At 40.3% G+C, this 20,401-nt stretch overlaps 2 protein-coding genes across 3 annotated transcripts in view; one reads left to right on the forward strand and one right to left on the reverse strand.

Moving 5' to 3' along the window:
- TULP3 (TUB like protein 3) overlaps nucleotides 1-20,401 on the forward strand; it is a 74,364-nt gene that overhangs the window by 48,805 nt on the left and 5,158 nt on the right. The window contains exons 3-9 of one of the 2 annotated variants that reach the window (XM_055315428.1): nucleotides 1,974-2,133; nucleotides 2,784-2,960; nucleotides 13,441-13,568; nucleotides 13,947-14,144; nucleotides 16,204-16,316; nucleotides 16,618-16,732; nucleotides 20,060-20,158. In XM_055315428.1, coding sequence (XP_055171403.1) covers nucleotides 1,974-2,133; nucleotides 2,784-2,960; nucleotides 13,441-13,568; nucleotides 13,947-14,144; nucleotides 16,204-16,316; nucleotides 16,618-16,732; nucleotides 20,060-20,158 — 990 coding nt within the window. The remainder of the gene's footprint in view (nucleotides 1-1,973; nucleotides 2,134-2,783; nucleotides 2,961-13,440; nucleotides 13,569-13,946; nucleotides 14,145-16,203; nucleotides 16,317-16,617; nucleotides 16,733-20,059; nucleotides 20,159-20,401) is intronic. The other variant, XM_055315429.1, reaches the window with a different exon arrangement.
- On the reverse strand, nucleotides 16,748-20,039 carry LOC129503401 (cytochrome c oxidase subunit 5B, mitochondrial-like). The gene has a single exon (XM_055315437.1). It carries the CDS (start codon nucleotides 19,851-19,853, stop codon nucleotides 19,464-19,466), a length of 390 nt encoding a protein of 129 aa, XP_055171412.1. The 5' UTR covers nucleotides 19,854-20,039; the 3' UTR covers nucleotides 16,748-19,463.

The raw sequence follows: 20,401 nt of genomic DNA on the forward strand, positions 1-20,401 counted from the left end.
TTTTCCTTCCTTCCTTCCTTCCTTCCTTCCTTCCTTCCTTCCTTCCTTCCTTTTTTTTTTTGAGAGAGAGAGAGAGAGGGAAGGGGGGGGAGAGAGTGTGAGTGAGGGAAGGGCAGAGGGAGAGGGAGAGAGAGAATCTTAAGCTGGCTCCACATGGAGCCTGACATGGGGCTCCATCTCACAACTCTGAGTTCATGACTTAAGCTGAAATCAAGAATCGGGTGCTTAACCAACTGTGTCACCCTGGCACCCCAGTTGTCCCCTTTCCATAGAACATTTTTTCTTTACAAATGTTAACAAAATGGATTAGCTATGGCCTGTGGTTGTGCTTCCTTGGTTATTGCTGGGTATGAGACTATATGAGGCTAGATAACTGGCCACATAGAGCAGATTTGGCAGTTTCTTATGCCTCTATGTTTCATATTTCCCATCTCTTCAGCATATCCCCTATGTGAGACTTCTCAGTTGCTGGAAGAACCATATCAGCAAGTTCTGCAGGGAGAAGTTCATTATGGCTGCTACATATTTAGTGTTCCTATTACATTAAGATCTGTCTATTCATATTAATTCATGAGTTTCAAAATCTCAGAAATGTCAATTATTCTTCCTAGCTTCCTTTGACCTTTATTCTTTCTTGACAGGTTAGTCCATTTGGGCACATTACCTTATCTCCCTAGTCTTTTTTCTTATTCACAAGGTTGGGTAAAGAATAGTTCTGTTTCTTCTGTGTCCTCTGAATTTATTCACAAGCTTTCATCAGCCCAGTTGAGGAAAAATCATACTTCCTTTCTTATGGATAGTCTCACCCCTTGAGTAACTCTTCTTTCTAGTAGCACTTTTTAAAAGCAGTTGAATGAAAAAAAGCAAATAGATTTTTGCCTAAGAAACAATAAAATAAGTTATAATATCTTTGCTTTAAAATCATGACTTGAGATCTCTGGGTGGCTCAGTGGTTTGGTGCCTGCCTTTGGCCCAGGGCGTGATCCTGGAGACCCGGGATTGAGTCCCACATTGGGCTCCCTGCATGGAGCCTGCTTCTTCCTCTGCCTGTGTCTCTGCCTCTCTCTCTGTGTCTCTCATGGATAAATAAATAAAATCTTAAAAAAAAGAAATATTTAAAAATAAATAAATAAAATCATGGCTTAATTTTTTAGGTTGGGGCTTGGCACTCTCCTATTCTGAAATATTCCAGATCCATAATAATTTCCAGGTATTATAAGCTCTTAATTGCCAAAGCTTAAAAATAATATATATACTAGTACTTTCCTTTTCATGTTGTTGGACTTTTTTCTCATAGTCCTCATGCTTTTTCCCTGTCTTTCCTTGTTACCATATTCTCTGTGTCACTTTTAGCCACAGAGTAATTGCCTTCTATTTGGAATGTAATTTATTTCCCTTTTTATCCTTGGCCCAGATTTGTTTGATTTCTCATTCTGTAAAAAATGAGCAAGAAAGCAAAACTTACTACTCTGTAGCTGATTAAAATGGAAAATAATTTGAGGTTTAGAGGATAATAAGTTTTATTTTTCTATTCATTATAAAAGTAAAAAAATTAGGAAAAATATAGAAAACTAGAAAAAGGGGGAAAAATCCATATCCTACCACCCGAAGTAATCACCATTACTGTATTTCTTCATCTTTTCTCCTATGCATATGTTTTTATATAAACTTGTGACCATCCTCAAATAATAATATGATACTGTAAGTATTTTAAATAACTTGGATCATGGACTCAGCTTGACTAGAAATGCATTTGTATCATTTTAAATAGATTTTTTAAGGTTTTTGGTAAATATTTATTAAACAAAATGAGTGAATCCTTGTCCCTCTCTTGCCTCAATTTTTCCATGTCTCAAGCATGATAAATTAGTTTATAAGAGGTTTGTGAGGATTAGTGAAAAAATGTAAATGTGTGAAGCAGCTAGGTCTTGTCATAACTCTCCTGGCTATAACATCATATTTTTTTTCCCTAGAGAGCCCTGCTGGAGAAGAAGCAGAGAAAAAAGCGCCTTGAGCCGCTCATGGTACAACCAAATCCAGAAGCCAGGCTACGTCGATCAAAGCCAAGAGGTAGCGAGGAGCAAACTCCTTTGGTGGAACCTCATACCCCACAGAATGAGGTCATCCTACATGGTGTGTGTTTAGGCAGCATTCCTTCCCCCTAGGGTACAGTTTTCAAAAACCTAGCAGAAGGCAGGAGGATTCTCAGATGGACCAGAGGGACAATATTAGCATCATTACTAGGTACCTTCATAAATCTTCTGGGTCTTTGAATTAAAATAAAAGCAATGGTTTGATCAGTGGAAGGTACCTTGCAGTATGTGTCCATCCTAAAACTGTTGTTTTCACTGCCAAATGAATTAGTCCAGAAGGGCCTATTTGAGGAACATACAGTCTTGATTGTTGCATCATGACAGAATAAGCCACGATGCCAAGAGTAGTTGAGAGCACCCATTCTTCCAATAGATAGGACTCATTGGACCACATGAAGTGGTGAGCTGTTGACTTGGACAGGATCTGAACTTTGAGGGGCCTGCTTTGTTTTCATGATCTCATTCTTTGGTTTCTAAAGTATAACATCAAGTACATTTTATTTGGTAACAGTCAGAACATGTTAATAAAATGAACACCAGTCCTGAGTTCCTCTATTGACAAATGTCCATGTGGATATTAAGGAAGAAGTGAAATGCTTTTTGGTTCTTAATTCTAATCATATACACCAGAACCACCCAGCCAAATAACAGATAATACTTTCCTCTTTTTTCCTTTCTTTTGTACCCTAGGCATTGATGGTCCAGCTGCCTTCTTGAAGCCAGATGCTCAAGATTTGGAAACCAAACTTCATGTTGTCTCAGTAGACTCTTCTGCTGTGGAAGAGGATACCGAAGGAAGTGTTGATGGAGAAGGCGCTTTGGATACTGTGTCCAAGCCAGATCTCCAGGAGATTCTCCAAAAACATGGTGAGGATTGGTAATGATTGTAAGGCAGTTAATCATCGTAGCCATGTATAATCTTTTCTTTTCCTTTCTTTCATTGTCAGTTAACAATCTAGATGATTCAAAATTGCTTGGAATGTGGCTTATGGCTTTACAGAGGTGAGACAGTATTAGGCATCTTTGACGTCTGAGAATTGACCATTGTCAACTATGGTAGTATTTACTCTGTTGCCTGAGAAAAATAAGATAATTACATATAAATTATCAGCAACATTAGTTACTATATGTGGCTATTTCTTTTTGACATTTTTAGTTCCCACTCCCTTCTTTTGACAAAGTTGCCAGTCAACACCCCTACTTGGCCTCCATTTCACAGTTTATATTGATCTAGTGATAAGGGGAAAGATAAGTAGTGGCTGAACAGAAACACATATTAGATCAAAATATACTTAAGCTAATACTTTTTTCACTAGAGCTTACTTTCTGCCAGTTGGAGTTATCATTTCCACAGATATTCCTATGTATTTTAGGGATCTCTTGTAGTTTTCTTTCCTTCTTAGAAAAATAATTTTGGGACACCTGGGTGGCTCAGTGGTTGAGCGTCTGCCTTTGGCTCAGGGTGTGATCCCTGGGTGTGGGGATCAATTCCCGCATCAGGCTTCCCGCAGGGAGCCTGCTTCTCCCTCTGTCTATGTCTCTGCCTCTCTCTCTGTGTCTCTCATGAATAAATAAATAAAATATTTTTTAAAAATAAAAATAATTTTATAGTGGGAAGGAATTAAGTGTTCCCTTTTCAGATGAGAAGACTGAAATCCAGTCATGAATAAGTATTTATTGGGTGCCTGCTTTGTAATAGGCCGGCATTGTAGATCCTGGGATGTGTGAATTGGGAGATTCTACCACAGAATGCAGAACAGATATACTTTCAAACAAATTCACTAGGTACTGAGGCTGTACTATATATTGGGCAGTTAGTTATAGGCACTAAGGCTACAGTGGGTTCCAGCCCTCCTGAAGTGTTTACTCTAATGGAAGAATCACGTACTTAAATAGACGAGAGTGTCAAGAGAGGTACCTAACCTAGAGCTGAAGGTTTGGAAAGCTTTCCAGAGAAAGTAATATCCAAGCTAGAGCCTGATACAGGAGGAGGAGCTCACCAGTTCAGAATGGCTGGAGCACACAGTGTGAGGGGATGAGGTACAAAGATGGATTAGAGAGGGGAGCCTGACGGAGGGACCGACCAGAGCAGCTCGGAGGGGCTCGGGCGGCGGCTCCAGGGAGGGAGCTGCGGGGCGGGAGCCCGAATCCACCAGCGCAGGCCCCGGAGCACAGGGCGCCGGGACACAGCCCAGGATCCGGCCTCCCCCGGGACAGGCAGAGGCCGGGAGGGCCCGAGACAGCGAGGACGCTCCTGCCCCGAGCTGAGCAGATCAGCGGCCCCGCCCCGGAGCCTCCAGGCCCTGCGGACGGAGAACCGAGAGCCCCGAGCCCCGTAGTTCCTGCGGAGGCTGAATCCAGGCTTCCAGAGTTGCCATAGCAACTGCGACTGTTCCTCCTGGGGCCTGACGGGGGTAAACAACCCCCGCTGAGCCCTGCAGCAGGCAGGGGCAGAGCAGCTCCCCCAAGTGCTAACACCTGAAAATCAGCACAGCAGGCCCCTCCCCCAGAAGACCAGCTAGAGGGACCAGTGATACTCCCCCGTGTTCCAATACAACTTGTTTTTGGCCACTCTGCACTGAGCAAAATGACTAGAAGGAAAACCTCACTTCAAAAGAAAGAATCAGAAACAGCCCTCTTTCCCACAGAGTTACAAAATCTGGATTACACTTCAATGTCAGAAAGCCAATTCAGAAGCACCATTATACAGCTACTGGTGGCTCTAGAAAAAAGCATTAAGGCCTCACGAGACTTCATGACTGCAGAATTTAGATCCAATCAGGCAGAAATTAAAAATCAATTGAATGAGATGCAATCCAAACTAGAAGTCCTAACGACGAGGGTTAACGAGGTGGAAGAACGAGTGAGTGACATAGAAGACAAGTTAATGGCAAAGAGGGAAACTGAGGAAAAAAGAGACAATCAATTAAGGGACCATGAAGACAGATTAAGGCAAATAAATGACAGTCTAAGGAAGAAAAACCTACGTTTAATTGGGGTTCCCGAGGGCGCCGAAAGGGCCAGAGGGCCAGAATATGTATTTGAACAAATCCTAGCTGAAAACTTTCCCAATCTGGGAAGGGAAACAGGCATTCAGATCCAGGAAATAGAGAGATCCCCCCCTAAAATCAATAAAAACCGTTCAACACCTCGACATTTAATAGTGAAGCTTGCAAATTCCAAAGATAAAGAGAAGATCCTTAAAGCAGCAAGAGACAAGAAGTCCCTGACTTTCATGGGGAGGAATATTAGGGTAACAGCAGACCTCTCCACAGAGACCTGGCAGGCCAGAAAGGGCTGGCAGGATATATTCAGGGTCCTAAATGAGAAGAACATGCAACCAAGAATACTTTATCCAGCAAGGCTCTCATTCAAAATGGAAGGAGAGATAAAGAGCTTCCAAGACAGGCAGGAACTGAAAGAATATGTGACCTCCAAACCAGCTCTGCAAGAAATTTTAAGGGGGACTCTTAAAACTCCCCTTTAAGAAGAAGTTCAAGTAACTCTGAACGTGAATGGGCTTAATGACCCCATCAAAAGGCGCAGAGTTTCAGACTGGATAAAAAAACAGGACCCATCTATTTGCTGTCCCCAAGAGACTCATTTTAGACAGAAGGACACCTACAACCTGAAAATAAAAGGTTGGAGAACCATTTACCATTCAAATGGTTCTCAAAATATACCCTAAAAGCTACAGAACACTTCTGAAAGAAATTGAGGAAGACACAAAGAGATGGAAAAATATTCCATGCTCATGGATTGGCAGAATTAATATTGTGAAAATGTCAGTGTTACCCAGGGCAATTTACACGTATAATGCAATCCCTATCAAAATACCATGGACTTTCTTCAGAGACTTAGAACAAATTATTTTAAGATTTGTGTGGAATCAGAAAAGACCCCAAACAGCCAGGGGAATTTTAAAAAAAGAAAACCATATCTGGGGGCATCACAATGCCAGATTTCAGGTTGTACTACAAAGCTGTGTTCATCAAGACAGTGTGGTACTGGCACAAAAACAGACATATAGATCAATGGAACAGAACAGAGAACCCAGAAGTGGACCCTGAACTTTATGCTCAACTAATATACGATAAAGGAGGAAAGACGATCCACTAGAAGAAAGACAGTCTCTTCAATAAATGGTGCTGGGAAAATTGGACATCCACATGCAGAAGAATGAAACTGGACCACTCTCTTGCACCATACACAAAGATAAACTCAAAATAGATGAAAGATCTAAATGTGAGACAAGATTCCATCAAAATCCCAGAGAAGAACTCAGGCAACACCCTTTTTGAACTTGGCCACAGTAACCGGAGAAGGACAAACAGTGTATGTTCTCATTCATTTGGGGAATATGAATAATAGCGAAAGGGAATATAAGGGAAGGGAGAAGAAATGTGTGAGAAATATCAGAAAGGGAGACAGAACATAAAGACTTCTAACTCTGGGAAATGAACTAGGGGTGGTGGAGGGGGAGGAGGGTGGGGGGTGGGGGTGAATGGGTGACGGGCACTGAGGGGTACACTTGACGGGATGAGCACTGGGTGTTATTCTGTATGTTGGTAAATTGAACACCAATAAAAATTAATTTATAAAAAAAAAAAAAAGAGAGAGAGGGGAGCCTGGAGGGATAAGTAGGCTCTGATTATATAGTCAAATATAGGCCATACTGGAAATTTGGACTTTACTTAAAGAGTAACAGGAACCTATGATTAAGATCTACAATGTAGCAGTTTGGTAGATTATGTCCCTTAAGTGGGTCCGATTTTTTTTTTTAATTTTTTTTTCGATTTTTTTTTTTTCGATTTGTTTTTTCTACAAGTTTGGGAGAAATCTTTGATTTCCATCTTAAGATATATATTCACATAAGCTGAGTTCTTTGTATAAAAATGGTATTTGCAAACAGTACTAAGTGAAAATATCCACATGATTGTGAAGTTTTATGCCTTTTTGCTACAAAAGCACAGAAGGTTAACGTTTTTTTCTGTTAACATAGAAAGCAAAAGAAAAAAACCAAAGAATTTTTTTAATAATAGCTTTATTATAGTTTAAAGTGGACAGTGGGTGTAGGAGGGGAAGATGGCAACAGAGTAGGAGGACCCTGGATTCACCTCGCCCTACAAGTACAACTACATAACTAGCAAATCATCCTGAATACCCTGTTGACCTGAAGACTGGCAGAACATACTCCACAACTAAAGGTAGAGAAGAGGCCGCATTGAAGAAGGCAGGAAGCATGGAGACGTGGTTTGGGAGAAAAGTGGATCAGAGCTGCTGTGGTAGGGAGGGAGGTGGAGTCGTGGAGAAGGGCAAGAGACAGACTCACACAGGGGAGTGCACATATAGTACTAGAGCCCCTATAGCAATTGGCTTGGAAAGTGAGAGGGGCTGAATTTCGTGAGTTCTTGCGAGCATCAGGGCTTAAAGCTTGGTGTTCTGAAGGTCAGTGGGCTTTGCTCAAGGAGAGCTTGGAGGGCGCCGCGCAGTTCCTAGAGAAAAGGCAGGCAAACGACCTGTGGACATACAGCGTAGAAACAATGATCTGAAGAGTGCCCAGGGCACACAGTGGGAAGGTTAGTTGCTCATCTTGGAGCATTTCCCAGAGAGAGAGCATTCATGGAGACACCCCTCCAGGAACAAAGAAACTGGCAGGTGCCATTTCCCTCCCCTGCTCCTTAGCGTAGGCACATAGCCACCTGTGAGAACCAGTGCAACACTGACACTCACTACCTAATTTGCTTACACCAAGCCCCACTCCACCCTTGGATCTGCTCACCCTTCCTAGTTATGCATGCCTCAGTCCCTGAAGTGGGTAGTCCCCTCTCCAAATCCCTCCCCCAGGCCAAACCCCTGCCCACGTTTTGTCTCCTGACCTGGAAGTGTGAGGCCCCAGTTCCATTGGCAGTGGTAACAGGTCTCATTTCACAAACAGACCAGAGTAGACCTAATTAAAACATGCCACATTCAGGCCAGGGACTAAACACTGCCAATAACAGGCAAAGAGAACCTCTGCAGATGACTATCCTGAAGGATAAAGCAGACAGGACACAACTGCAGAGCACATGCAGCACACATTCCTGGAAGCACCAGGCCTTGAGAAACGGGACTGCAGGGCACTGTAACATATCTTCTTGATAAAGCCATTACCTTCAAGAACAGAAAACACAGCTGACTTTTCTAACACAGAGAAACAGGCACTGAGAGACAAAGTGAGAAGACAGAGGAATTTGTCCCAAATGAAAGAATAGGACAAGGTCATAGCCAGAGATCTAAGTGAAACAGGTATAAGTAACATGCCTGATGGAGGATTTAAAACAATGACCATGAGGATATTCACGGGTTGAGAAAAGAGTGGAGGACATCAGTGAGACCATTAATACAGAGATAAGGAATAACAGCAGACAAAAAGGGCTCAATAGACAAAATGAGAAATATGCTTGATGGAATGAACAGCAGGCTAGAAGAAGCAGAGGAACAAATTAACGACCTCAGAGACAGAGTAATGGAAAATAATCAAGCTGAACAAAAGAGAGAAAAAGAATTTTGGAACACTAGAATAGACTTTGGCAACTCAGTGACTCCATCAAACACAATAACATTTGTATTATAGCAGTCACAAAAAGAGAGAGAGAAAAGGGGCAAGAGAATTTATTTGAGGAAATAATTGCTGAAAAGTTCCTAAGGAAAAAAACAAATCTGAGAAAAAAAAAAAAACAAATATCTGTATTGAGAAAAAAAACAAATCTGAGAAAAAAAAACAAATATCTGTATTGAGGAGGCACAGAACAAATCCACACCGAGACATATTGTAATTAAAATGTCAAAATATAGTGGTTAAGAAGAAATATTAAAAGCAGCAAGGCAGGGGCACCTGGGCTGTGCAGTCAGTTGAGTGGCCAGCTCTTGATTTTGGCTCAGGTCATGATCTTGGAGTCATGAGATCAAGCCCCATGTCAAGCTCTACACTCAGTGCAGAGAGTCCTCTTGAGACTCTCTCTCCCTCTGCCCCTCCCCCTATACACTCACATAAATAAACAAACAAATAAATAAACAAAGCAGCAAGTCAAAAGAAGACAATACAAAGGAAACCCCATAAGAATGTTTAGCAGATTTTTCAGCAGAAACTTTCTAAGCCTGAAAGGAGTGGCATGATATATTCAAAATGCTGAATGGGAAAAACCTGTAGCCAAGAATACTCTGTTTAGCAAGACTGTCTTTCAGAATAGAAGGAGAGATAAAGGGTTTCCAGACAAACAAAAACTAAAGGAGTTGTGACCATTAAACCAGACTTGCAAGAAACATTAAAGGAGGGTCTTGAATAGAAAGGAAAGACCAAAAATGACAGTGTGAAGATAGGAAACACAAAAGCAGTAAAAATGAATATTTCTGTAAAAAATAAATCAAGGAACTCACAAAATAAAAGGATATAAAATATGATACCATATACCTAAATGTAGGGAGGAGAGGAATAAAGAATGGTTTCAAACTTAAATGACCATAAACTTAATACAGATCACTATATGCAGATGTTATATGCAAACCTAATGGGAACCACAAGTCAAAAACGACTAATAAATATGCAAAGAATAAAGAGAAAGAAATCCGAATATATCACTAAAGAAAACCAACAAACCATGAAACAAAGACAAGAAAGAATCAAAGAAAAATCTTCAGAAACAACCACCAAACAAGTAATATAATAGCATAAATACATATCTATCAATAATTAGTCTGAATGTAAATGGACAAAATTTACAATTTTACAAAATTTACAATCCAAACCAAAGACCTAGGGTGACGGAATGGATAAAGAAACAACATGAGACCCACCCATATGCTTACAACAGACTCATTTTAGACCAGAAGACACCTACAGATTGAAAGTGAGGGAATGGGGATCCCTGGGTGGCGCAGCGGTTTGGCGCCTGCCTTTGGCCCAGGGCGCGATCCTGGGGACCCGGGATCGAGTCCCACATCGGGCTCCCGGTGCATGGAGCCTGTTTCTCCCTCTGCCTGTGTCTCTGCCTCTCTCTCTCTCACTGTGTGCCTATCATAAATAAATAAAAAAAAATTAAAAAAAAAAGAAAGTGAGGGAATGGAGAAAATTTATCATGCAAGTGGATGTCAAAAAAAAGCCAGAGTAGCAACACTTATATCAGACAAATTAGACTTTAAAACAAAGACTGTAACAAGAGATAAAGAAGGACACTATATAATCGTAAAGGAGACAATCCAACAAGAAGATATAATGACTGTAAATATTAATGCACCCAACATGTTAGCACCCAAATACACAAAACAGTTAAAACAAGGGCACCTGGGTGGCTCAGTGGTTGAGTGTCTGCCTTGGACTCAGGTAGTGATCTGGAGTCCTGGTATCAAGTCCCACATCAGGCTCCCCACAGGGAGTCTGCTTCTCCCTCTGCCTATGTCTCTGCCTCTCTCTCTGTGCCTCTCATGAATAAATAAATAAAATCTTAAAAAAAACCAGTTAATAACAAACATAAAAGAACTAATTGAAAATAATACAATAATAATAGGGGACTTTAACACTCCTTACATCAATGGAGAGATCATCCAAACACAAAATCAAGAAGGAAAGTGGCTTTGAATGACAAAGTGGACCAGATGGATTTCACAGATATATTCAGAACATCCCATCCTAAAACAGCAGAATGCACATTCTTTTCAAATGCACATGGAACATTTTCCAGAATACATCACATATTACACCACAAAACAAGCCTTAACAAATTCAAAAGGATCAAAGTCCTACCATGCATCTTTTCTGACTATAGCACTATGAAACTACAAGTCAACTACAAGAAAAAGAAAATCTCTGGAAAGACCACAAATACCTGAAAGTTAAATAACATGGTACTAAACAATGGAGGGGTCAACCAGGAAATGAACGAAGAAATTAAAAAGTACATGGAAACAAATGAAAATGAAAACACAGTGGTTCAAAAGCTTTTGGGATGCAGCAAAAACAAATCTAAGTGGGAAGTTTCTGGCAATACAGGCCTACTTTAAGAAGCAAGAAAAACCTCAAATACGCTACCTAACCTTATACCTAAAGGAGCTAGAAAAACAACAACAAAAATCCCTAAAACCAGCAGAAGGAAGGAAATAATAAAGATTAAAGGAGAAAAAAAAAAAACGTAGAACAGATCTATGAAACTAGGAGCTGATTCTTTGAAAAAAATCAGTAAAGTTGATAAACCTTTAGCCAGACTTATCAAGAAAAAAAGAAAAGTGGTTCAAATAAAATTACAAATGAGAGAGGAGAAATAACCAACAGCACAGAAATACAGTTGTAAGAGGATATTATGAAAAATTATATGCCAACCAAATTGGACAACCTGGAAGAAATGGATAAATTTCCAGGAAATATAACCTACTAAAATGGAAACAGGAAGAAATAGAAAATTTGAGCAGACCAATTACCAGAAAATAACCCCAAAAATCAGTTATCAGAATCAGTAATCAAAAACTCCCAACAAACAAAAGTCCAGGACCAGATAGCTTCACAGGTGACCTCTACCAAACATTTAAAGAATTAATACCTATTTTTCTCAAACTATCCCAAAAAATAGAAGAGGAAGGAAAACTTCCAGTTTCATTCTGTGAGACAGCATTACCCTGATACCAAAACCAGATAAAGATACCACAAAAAAAGAGAACCAATAGGTTCTCTAGGCCAATATCTCTGATGATGAACATAGATGCAAAGATCCCCAACAAAATACTTGCAAATTGAATCATCCAACAATACATTAAAAAAATAATTCACCGTACTCAAGTGGGTTGCAAGGGCAGTTCAATATTTGCAAATCAATCCACATAATACATCGTATCAATAAGAAAGAGCAAACAGTGTAGAGGTTCCTCAAAAAGTTAAAACAAGAACTACCCTATGATACAGCAATCACACTACTATTTACCCAAAGAATATAGAAATACTAGTTCAAAGGGATGCATGCACCCCTATGTTTAAAACAGCATTATCTATGATAGCCAAGATATGGAAGCAGCTCAAGTGTCCATTGATTGATGAATGGATAAATAAGATAGCCTGAGTCCCACATCGGGCTCCCTGCATGGAGCCTGCTTCTCTCTCTGCCTTTGTCTCTGCCTCTCTCTGTGTGTCTCTCATGAATAAGTAAATAAAATCTTTTTTAAAAATGTGAGGATAAAATGAGAAAATAGTTTTTTAATGAAATAGGGTTTTTCCCCCCGTGGGGAGCCTGATGTGGGACTTGATCCCGCCAGGATCATGACCTGAGCCAAAGGCAGATGCTCAAGCACTGAGCCACCCAGGTGCCCAATCAAATAGTTTTTAATTTTTTTTTATAAAAAGTACTTCATAAATCCAAGGTAATAGCATTTCAAACATTCCCAACTCTAATTAGTTAGACTAGAGATGAACAAAATGCTGGAAAAAAAAAAGTAACTGATGTAGAGAACAATAGATCATTGAATTTTTAAAATTGTGGTAAAATATACATAACATAAAACTTATTTTTTAAGTGTACAGTTCAGTGACATTAAGTACATTCACATTGTTATGCAACTATTGCCACGATCCATTTCCAGAACTGTATATTAAAAAGGAATGGAAAAAAAAAAGAAAAAGAAATAAAAAGGAATGGAATTCTGACACAGGCTACCATGTGTTATCTGTTCATCAGTTGATAGATACATGGGTTGTTTCCACCTTTTGGATATTGTGAATAATGTTGCTGTGAACATTGGTATATAAGTATCTGTTTGAGTCTGTGCTTTTAATTCTCTTGTTACATACCCAGAAATAGAATTACCACATGTGTAATTCTATCTTTAAATATTTTGGGAACCACTATACTGTTTTCCACAGTGATTGCCCTATTTTACATTGCACAAGAGTTCCAATTTCTCTGCATCTTTGCCAGTACTTATTTTCTATTTTTTATTTGCGTTTGCATTTCCCTAATGACGAGTGCTTTTGAGCATCTTTTCGTGTGCTTATTGGCCATTTATATGTCTTCTTTGAAGAAATGTCTATTCATGTCCTTTACCCACTTCTCAATTGGGTTGTTTGTTTTGTTGTTGGTGCATGTGTGTTGCCGAAGTGCTTTTTCTATTCTGGATATTAATTCTTTATGGAAAGGGAAAACAAGGGATAGATCTGAGTGAGAATATGAAGAAAGAATTGTCAAAATTTGGATGAAGTAGCTATAGCTATGTTTTAAGTCAGAATAGATGGAATGTGTTAAGCAAGAAAATTAAAATTATATTTGGATCGATGATTTATTTTTTAAACCAATGTTGGCAGTTTTTGACAGTTCTTCCTTTCTGCCAGGTATCTCAGGTAGTTTGAACTTTGATGAAGAGGAGACCGATGGGGAGGAAGAAGGAAAAAAATTATGTCATTCACCATATTCAGTGGCAGAGAGACCCAATTCTGCTTCTAGCCAGAAATCAACCACAGTATGTAGTTCTGAAACTTCTTCCTTTGGAACTAATTTAACTATTTCCCAAATGTATGTCTAGTATTTAAACATGATTACTGAATGAAGGTTCCTTCAAAAGATTTAAGGTCAAATTTAGTCTTGAGGTTCATGACCTCCCTAATTTCCTTCATCTCAAGCCAGCTATTAGTGGAGTTATATCCCACTTTTGTACTTAGCTCCTTCACTATTTCCAATATTCATATACTTATTTAACTTCTCAGAGTTTCCCCTTGTTTTGTCAGGAGACTAGAGACTAGGAGTAAATCACTAAATTATTTTGTCCATTAATTGTTTCTTGAGGAGAGTACGTTTTCTGATCCAACCTCCTATTGCTCATGTATGACTGTTCTTTCAGGATACAGGAGCTTCTGGTTCTGCATCCCAACAAACTGATAACCAGCTGGGAGAAGTGGAGAATTTAGAGGACTTTGCATATAGTCCTGCCCCTCGGGGTATTACAGTAAAGTGTCGGATAACCAGGGATAAAAAAGGAATGGACAGGGGTCTCTTCCCCACTTACTATATGCACTTGGAAAAGGATGAAAATCGGAAGGTATGAGAATTGGTTCTTTTTTTTTTTTTTTTTTGGTTCTTTTTTTTTTAGAGATTTTATTTATTTACTCGTGAGAGACACAGAGAGAGAGGCAGAGACACACACAGGCAGAGGGAGAAGCAGGCTCCATGCAAGGAGCCCGATGTGGGACTCGATCCCAGAACTCCAGGATCACACCCTGAGCAGACACTCAACTGCTGAGCCACCCAGATGTCCCGAGAATTGATTCTTTTAAGAGACAGATCTTGAGATAGAGGGGAAGAATATTGTGGGAATAGATTGTTGAAAGGTCTTAGGATAGGAGAATACACTGGCATCGGAACAAGTTGGCTGGAAGCAGACTGTATTCATTAATTCCCAGTTGCTGTGTTCTATCTTCAATTTATTTACGATAGTCACACAGAGAGAGAGAGAGAGGCAGAGACACAGGCAGAGGGAGAAGCAGGCTCCATGCACCGGGAGCCTGATGTGGGATTCGATCCCGGGTCTCCAGGATCGCGCCCTGGGCCAAAGGCAGGCGCCAAACCGCTGCGCCACCCAGGGATCCCTGTGTTCTATCTTCAAAGAGCTCATAGTCTCAGGTAAAATCTACTCTACTCCAAATAAAAAGAATATAAGAAAATGGAATATAATATTTTAATGTAATCATTTGCACCTCTATCCTATTTTTTGGTGGAGGGAGGGTGTTACTGTGGGCTCTCTGGTTTTTATTTTAATTACGGTAGAACATGACGCTGGAAGAAAGAGCAAGTTTTAGGGAATAGAAGGAATTGGAATTATAGAAGGATATGCAAGTTAAATGTCTTATTTCTCACTCTAGAAATTCTAATGTACTTTCAACCAAATTTGAGGCAATTTAATACTTGGTAATGAACAATGTATTTTGTTATGCTACCAAGTCTAAGCTGGTGATTTTAAGAGCATAGAAATGAGATGATGATTGATATCGTTATTATAACCTCTAATTTATTAAGTGTTTATGATGCACTGGGCATGTGCTTAGTGCTTTGTGTCTATATAATCTTCTACAATCCTAATCACAACCTTGTAAGATAGGATTTGTTATCTCTGCTTTAGAGATGAGTAGCTGGGGCTTGAGGAGTGACGTACCTGCCCCAAATCATGCTAAGTGGCAGAGCCCGAGTCAAACCCCTATCTGTTTGATTCCACAGTCCCTTTCTTAGTTATTGCCATTCTCCTGCTTCCCTGTTGTCCAAGTCCAGTAGGGTATGGGAAGGATACACAAGTGTGACAGGAGGAGTGGGTGCCTCTCTCCAATTTGGGTTGTCTTGTCAAGGACATAAAGTTCAGGTCCCCAGAGGAGATCTATCTTTTCCGTCTGCCCATCAGGGAATCTGTGATCTTTGAGGTATTCCTGGGATCTTTCTTCCAGGATGAGGTTTTGAAGATCATACCTGTGCAAAAGCAGACCCATGCTGGCAGGCAGATTGGGTTCAAGGCATTTGTTGCCATTGGGAATTACAACAGACACATGCGTCTGGGTGTTAATGCTCCAACGAGGTAGCCACTGACTTCTGTAAGACCATCATTCTGGCCAAGATCTCTAGTCCCAGTGCAGCAAGGTCTCTGGGAGAACAAGACTGGAAAGCTCCACACCATCACTTGTGAGGTGACTGGACACTGCAGCTCTGTGCTGGTGCACCACATCCCCATCCCCAGGGGCACTGGTATCATATGGGCTGCTACACGTGGGCCAGGGGCTGCAGAGCCACCCTGGGCAACTTCGCCAAGGCCACTTTTGATGCCATCTCCAAGACCCACAGCTGTCTCATCTCAACTCTGGGAAGAGACTCTTTTCACCAAGGCCCCCTATCAGGCATTCACTGACCATCTTGTAATGACCCACACCAGATGCTGTTGCCATCATGAAGTTTTTATACAAGAAAAATTAAGGTGAATTAAGCCTGTTAAAAAACAAAAGACCAAAAGATTGACTGCTTGGTACATGATAGGCACTTGCTAAACATTTGCCAAGTAAATAGGACAGACTGTGGTGGTTCTCTTGACATTTTTGACTGGCATTTTTTCTTTTTTCCAGATATTTCTTCTTGCAGGTAGAAAGCGGAAAAAGAGCAAAACATCTAACTACCTTATTTCCACTGATCCAACAGATTTATCTCGTGAAGGGGAAAGTTATATTGGCAAGCTCAGGTGAGAGCAGCCTTGTATCACTGACCTATTCTTTCTGATACTTTTATTCCTGTAGTTTCAGAGCAATCTGTATCTTTTTTTACTCTGAGCATGTATGATGTTGTAATCTTAAAAAAAAAAAAAGTTCACAGAGCATCTAAGTCCCTTCCTTATGTTAATGAGAGATCTTTGAAACAGTGGTGATGAATATTTGGAAAATGGCAAAAGGGCTTCCATTCTGTTCCATACCTGTCCTAGATTTATATTTGTGTAGGAGAAAAAATATAGATCATTAATGGCAACTTTGTCCTCTCGATTCTAGATCCAACCTCATGGGGACCAAGTTTACAGTTTATGACCATGGTGTCAGCCCAACCAAGGCCCAAGGCCTGGTAGAAAAGGCCTATGTCCGGCAGGAGTTGGCAGCCATCTGTTACGTATGTGCCATTCTCGTAAAGCACTCTTTTTCTGAGTCTTTTCCCTAATCTCCTGGGTGTCCTGCTGACACTTGAAACTTACCCAACACTGAGCTCATGATCTTCCTTCCCAAGCTTGTTTCTATTTCTATAATCCTCCTCTTCTGTTGCTGGTTGCATTTTTCTCTGTATATTCAAGTTTTAATTATTTATGAATTGCCAAGTTTGGTTATTTTTTATTTTTTTCTTTAAAAATTTTTCTTATATTCAAATTCAATTAACATATAGTGTATCATTAGTTTCAGTGGTAGAGTTCTATTATTCATCAGTTGCATACAACACCCATTTCACCACCACGTCCTCCTTTATGCCCATCACCCAGCTACCCCATCCCCCAACCCCTTCGCCTCCAGCAATCCTTAGTTTACTTCCTAGAGTTCAGAGTCTCTTACGGTTTGTCTCCTTCTCTGATTCCGCATTTCTTGTCTTACCTGCTCTTTCGTTTTCCTAAAACAGAGCTTCAGTAGATCCTGTAGTTTTCCTGTTTCAAATCTTCTAACGACTACCCATTGCATCCAGAATAAAGCCCTAATGTGTTAGCCTTTCCTCCCAGACTCCTCTAGTGGTCCTGGCCCCCTCCTGTTCCCCTGTTCTAGCCATGACAGCCCCCTGTCATTCCTTTGCTGCACCATGTGATCTTTCTTCATCCAAGAGCCTTCCTTTCCCTTTCCTTGTCCTTTATCTAATCAATTGATGCCATTGGAGAAGTCTTTCCTGACCATTGATAGAGTCTACCTTATGTACACATCCCATGGCACCCTGTGCTTTTTCTTGTAACTAACACATTATACTTATTACTGCTTGTTCAACATGAACCTTCTCTACCAATTTGCAAACTCTTATTCTTTGCTACATCCTCACTAGCAGAGGGACCAGTGCAGGTAGGCACTCAAAGCGTTGAGTAAAAGAAAGCAAGAATCAAATAACCTGACTCAGCTGTTGCTTTGATTGCAAAGTCTTAACTTTTGCTTAATTTAGAATTAATCTAAAAAAAATTAATCTCATCATTTCCCATGAGGTTTTATCTATGTGACTGAGAAGCATTTGACTTAGTATTTTGTAACATAGTGTATTTTTTTTCTCCCACCTTCAGAATCCATTAAATATTTCAATTATGTATAACTTTCATATGTATGTACATATGTATGTCTATGTATGTATAGGTATACAAACACAAACGTATATTCTTACCTATTTGCTGTGTTATTTTATTCATATATAGTCTTCCTGGCCTGACAGGTGTTTAAGGTTTTTTTTAAGGTTTGTTTCCTTTTTTTTTTTTTTTTCAGATTTTATTTATTCATGAGAGATAGAGACAGAAGCAGAGCCAAAGGCAGACACTGAAGTACTGAGCCACTCAGGCATCCCATGTTTCTTTTTTCTAAGATTTTATTTATTAATGAGAGACACAGAGAGAGAGAGAGAGAGAGAGCGGCAGAGACACGGGCAGAAGGAGAAGCAGGCTCCGTGCAGGGAGCCTGACATGGGACTTGATCCCAGGTCTCCAGGATCAGGCCCTGGGCTGAACGTGGCGCTAAACTACTGGGCCACCCGGGCTGCCTATTTTTTTTTCTTTTTAATTGAGGTATAATTGACATATTAGTTTTAGATGTATAATGTAATGACTTTTTTTTTAGTTTTTAAAAACTGTTTACTTATTTTTAAAGATCTTATTTATTTATTTGAGAGAGTGAGAGCGAGCGAGCATGAGAGGGGACGAGGGGCAGAGGGAGAGGCAGACTTTCTCTGAGCAGGGAGCCCAATGTGGACTCAATCCCAGGATCTCGAGACCATGACCTGAGCCATAAGCAGATGCTTAACCAACTGAGCCACCTAGGCACCCCAAGATTTATTTATTTATTTGAGAGAGAGTGCGTGTGCACATGTGAGTGGTGGGAGCAGTAGAGGGAGAGAATTCCCCAAGTAGACTCTGCCCTTACTGCAGAGCCCAATGTGAGGCTGGATCTCAGGACCCATGATGTGACCTGAGCCGAAACCAAGAGTTAGACACTTAACCGACTGAGCCACCCAGGTGCCCCAATGTAATGATTTTATATATGTATATATTGCAAGATGATCATCACAGTAAGTCTAGTTAACATCCATCACCACAGATGGTTATAATTTTTTTCTTGCGATGAGAACTTCCATGATCTACTCTTAGCAACTTTCAAATATTTACAATATTATTGTTTCCTGTTTGTATAGTTGACACACATAGTTTCAAGTATACTACTTAGGGATTTATACATTATGCTATGTTCACCAGAAGTGTAGCTACCATCTGTCCCAATACTGGTGACTATATTTCTTATGCTGACACGGGCATTTGAATTTTTTGCCTCCTGCTATAAGCCCTATGTAATTTGAGCTATAATTCTCACTGTATATCATATAGTGCCATGTCCTCATTGAGAAATAAATATTTATTGATGATGACAGCATTGGCCAGTTTGCTCACAATTGTCTCAAATTTCACTTAACGCTAAAGAATAAGAATAAAGTTTCAAGCCTAGAATAGAATCTGTTCTAAATTCAAGTGTTCACGTTAGGTTTAAAAGGAGGTACAGTATTACTTTTCTTTTTCTTTTTTCTTTTTTTTTTTTTATGGGAGAAGGAGCCAATGCAATGGCTAGTCTTTATTGGAAAGAAGAAACTTCACAGCACATTTTGAGTAAATTAGTGCAAAGGCTCAGTGGGCCAATTGGTGGGGCACCAGCTTGTAATGGGTTCCACAGCTAGGGCATTGCTGGGCCTTGCCTTTGTGCAGCCAAAACCAGATGACGGTACTATTGTCCTCTTCACAGATGCAGCCCACTATTCGCTTGTTGGTGATAGATGGGACTAAATTAGGGTCTTCTTTGGTGCCTGCAGCTGCCTTTGGGGCTAGAATATTGTATGGGTCCAGCCCCTTCCTTTCAGCCATCATGACCTCCCTCTCCAGCCCTGTCGCCTGCTTGTCATCAGTAGGAACACCACCTCCAGATGCCATTGAGCGCACCGCAGCAACTCCATTGGGACCACGAGCCCTGAGGGCCTGCGCGGCCAGCGCTCCAACTCCACGAAGTAACCTTGAAGCCATCACGCCCGCTACAAGCAGCCTATTACTTTTCTTTTTTTGCTTTTCTTTCTCTCTTCATTTACCTACAGTAAAGTAATAAAATAATTTCTGGTCTTTTTGACATCATCACTGGACATTTTGCATGCCCAAGGAAGTCTTGTGTTAAGAATGTGGGCTTCTTTTTCCTTTCTGTTTCCAAGTCCCTGCCTTATTGTCCTATCTTCCAGGAAACAAATGTACTTGGATTTAAAGGTCCTAGGAAAATGTCTGTGATCATTCCAGGGATGAATATGAATCACGAACGGATCCCATTTCAGGCACGAAATGTAAGTACAGAAATATTTAATCAGCAAAGGCATCTGAAAGACAAGAATACAATACAGACAAGATCAATACCAAAAAGTATTGATTCTTGCAGAACCTCAAATTGGAGTATAGCTCATACCCTTCTCTAGGAGAGTGATCACTCCAGAACATCAGGATAAGTGCAATTGCACAGTAATTGCTAAATTGACATGAAACCACTTAATCTGCAAAGAGAAATGCTAGATAATCTATCAGAAATTTAA

This window comes from Nyctereutes procyonoides, unplaced genomic scaffold (genome assembly GCF_905146905.1).
Source record: "Nyctereutes procyonoides isolate TBG_1078 unplaced genomic scaffold, NYPRO_anot_genome, whole genome shotgun sequence".
In the NCBI taxonomy this organism is placed as follows: domain Eukaryota; kingdom Metazoa; phylum Chordata; class Mammalia; order Carnivora; family Canidae; genus Nyctereutes; species Nyctereutes procyonoides.

Excerpts from the sequence above, each read along its gene's own strand:
- LOC129503401 (XM_055315437.1), bottom strand. The coding sequence starts at position 19,853 with ATGGCTTCAAGGTTACTTCGTGGAGTTGGAGCGCTGGCCGCGCAGGCC.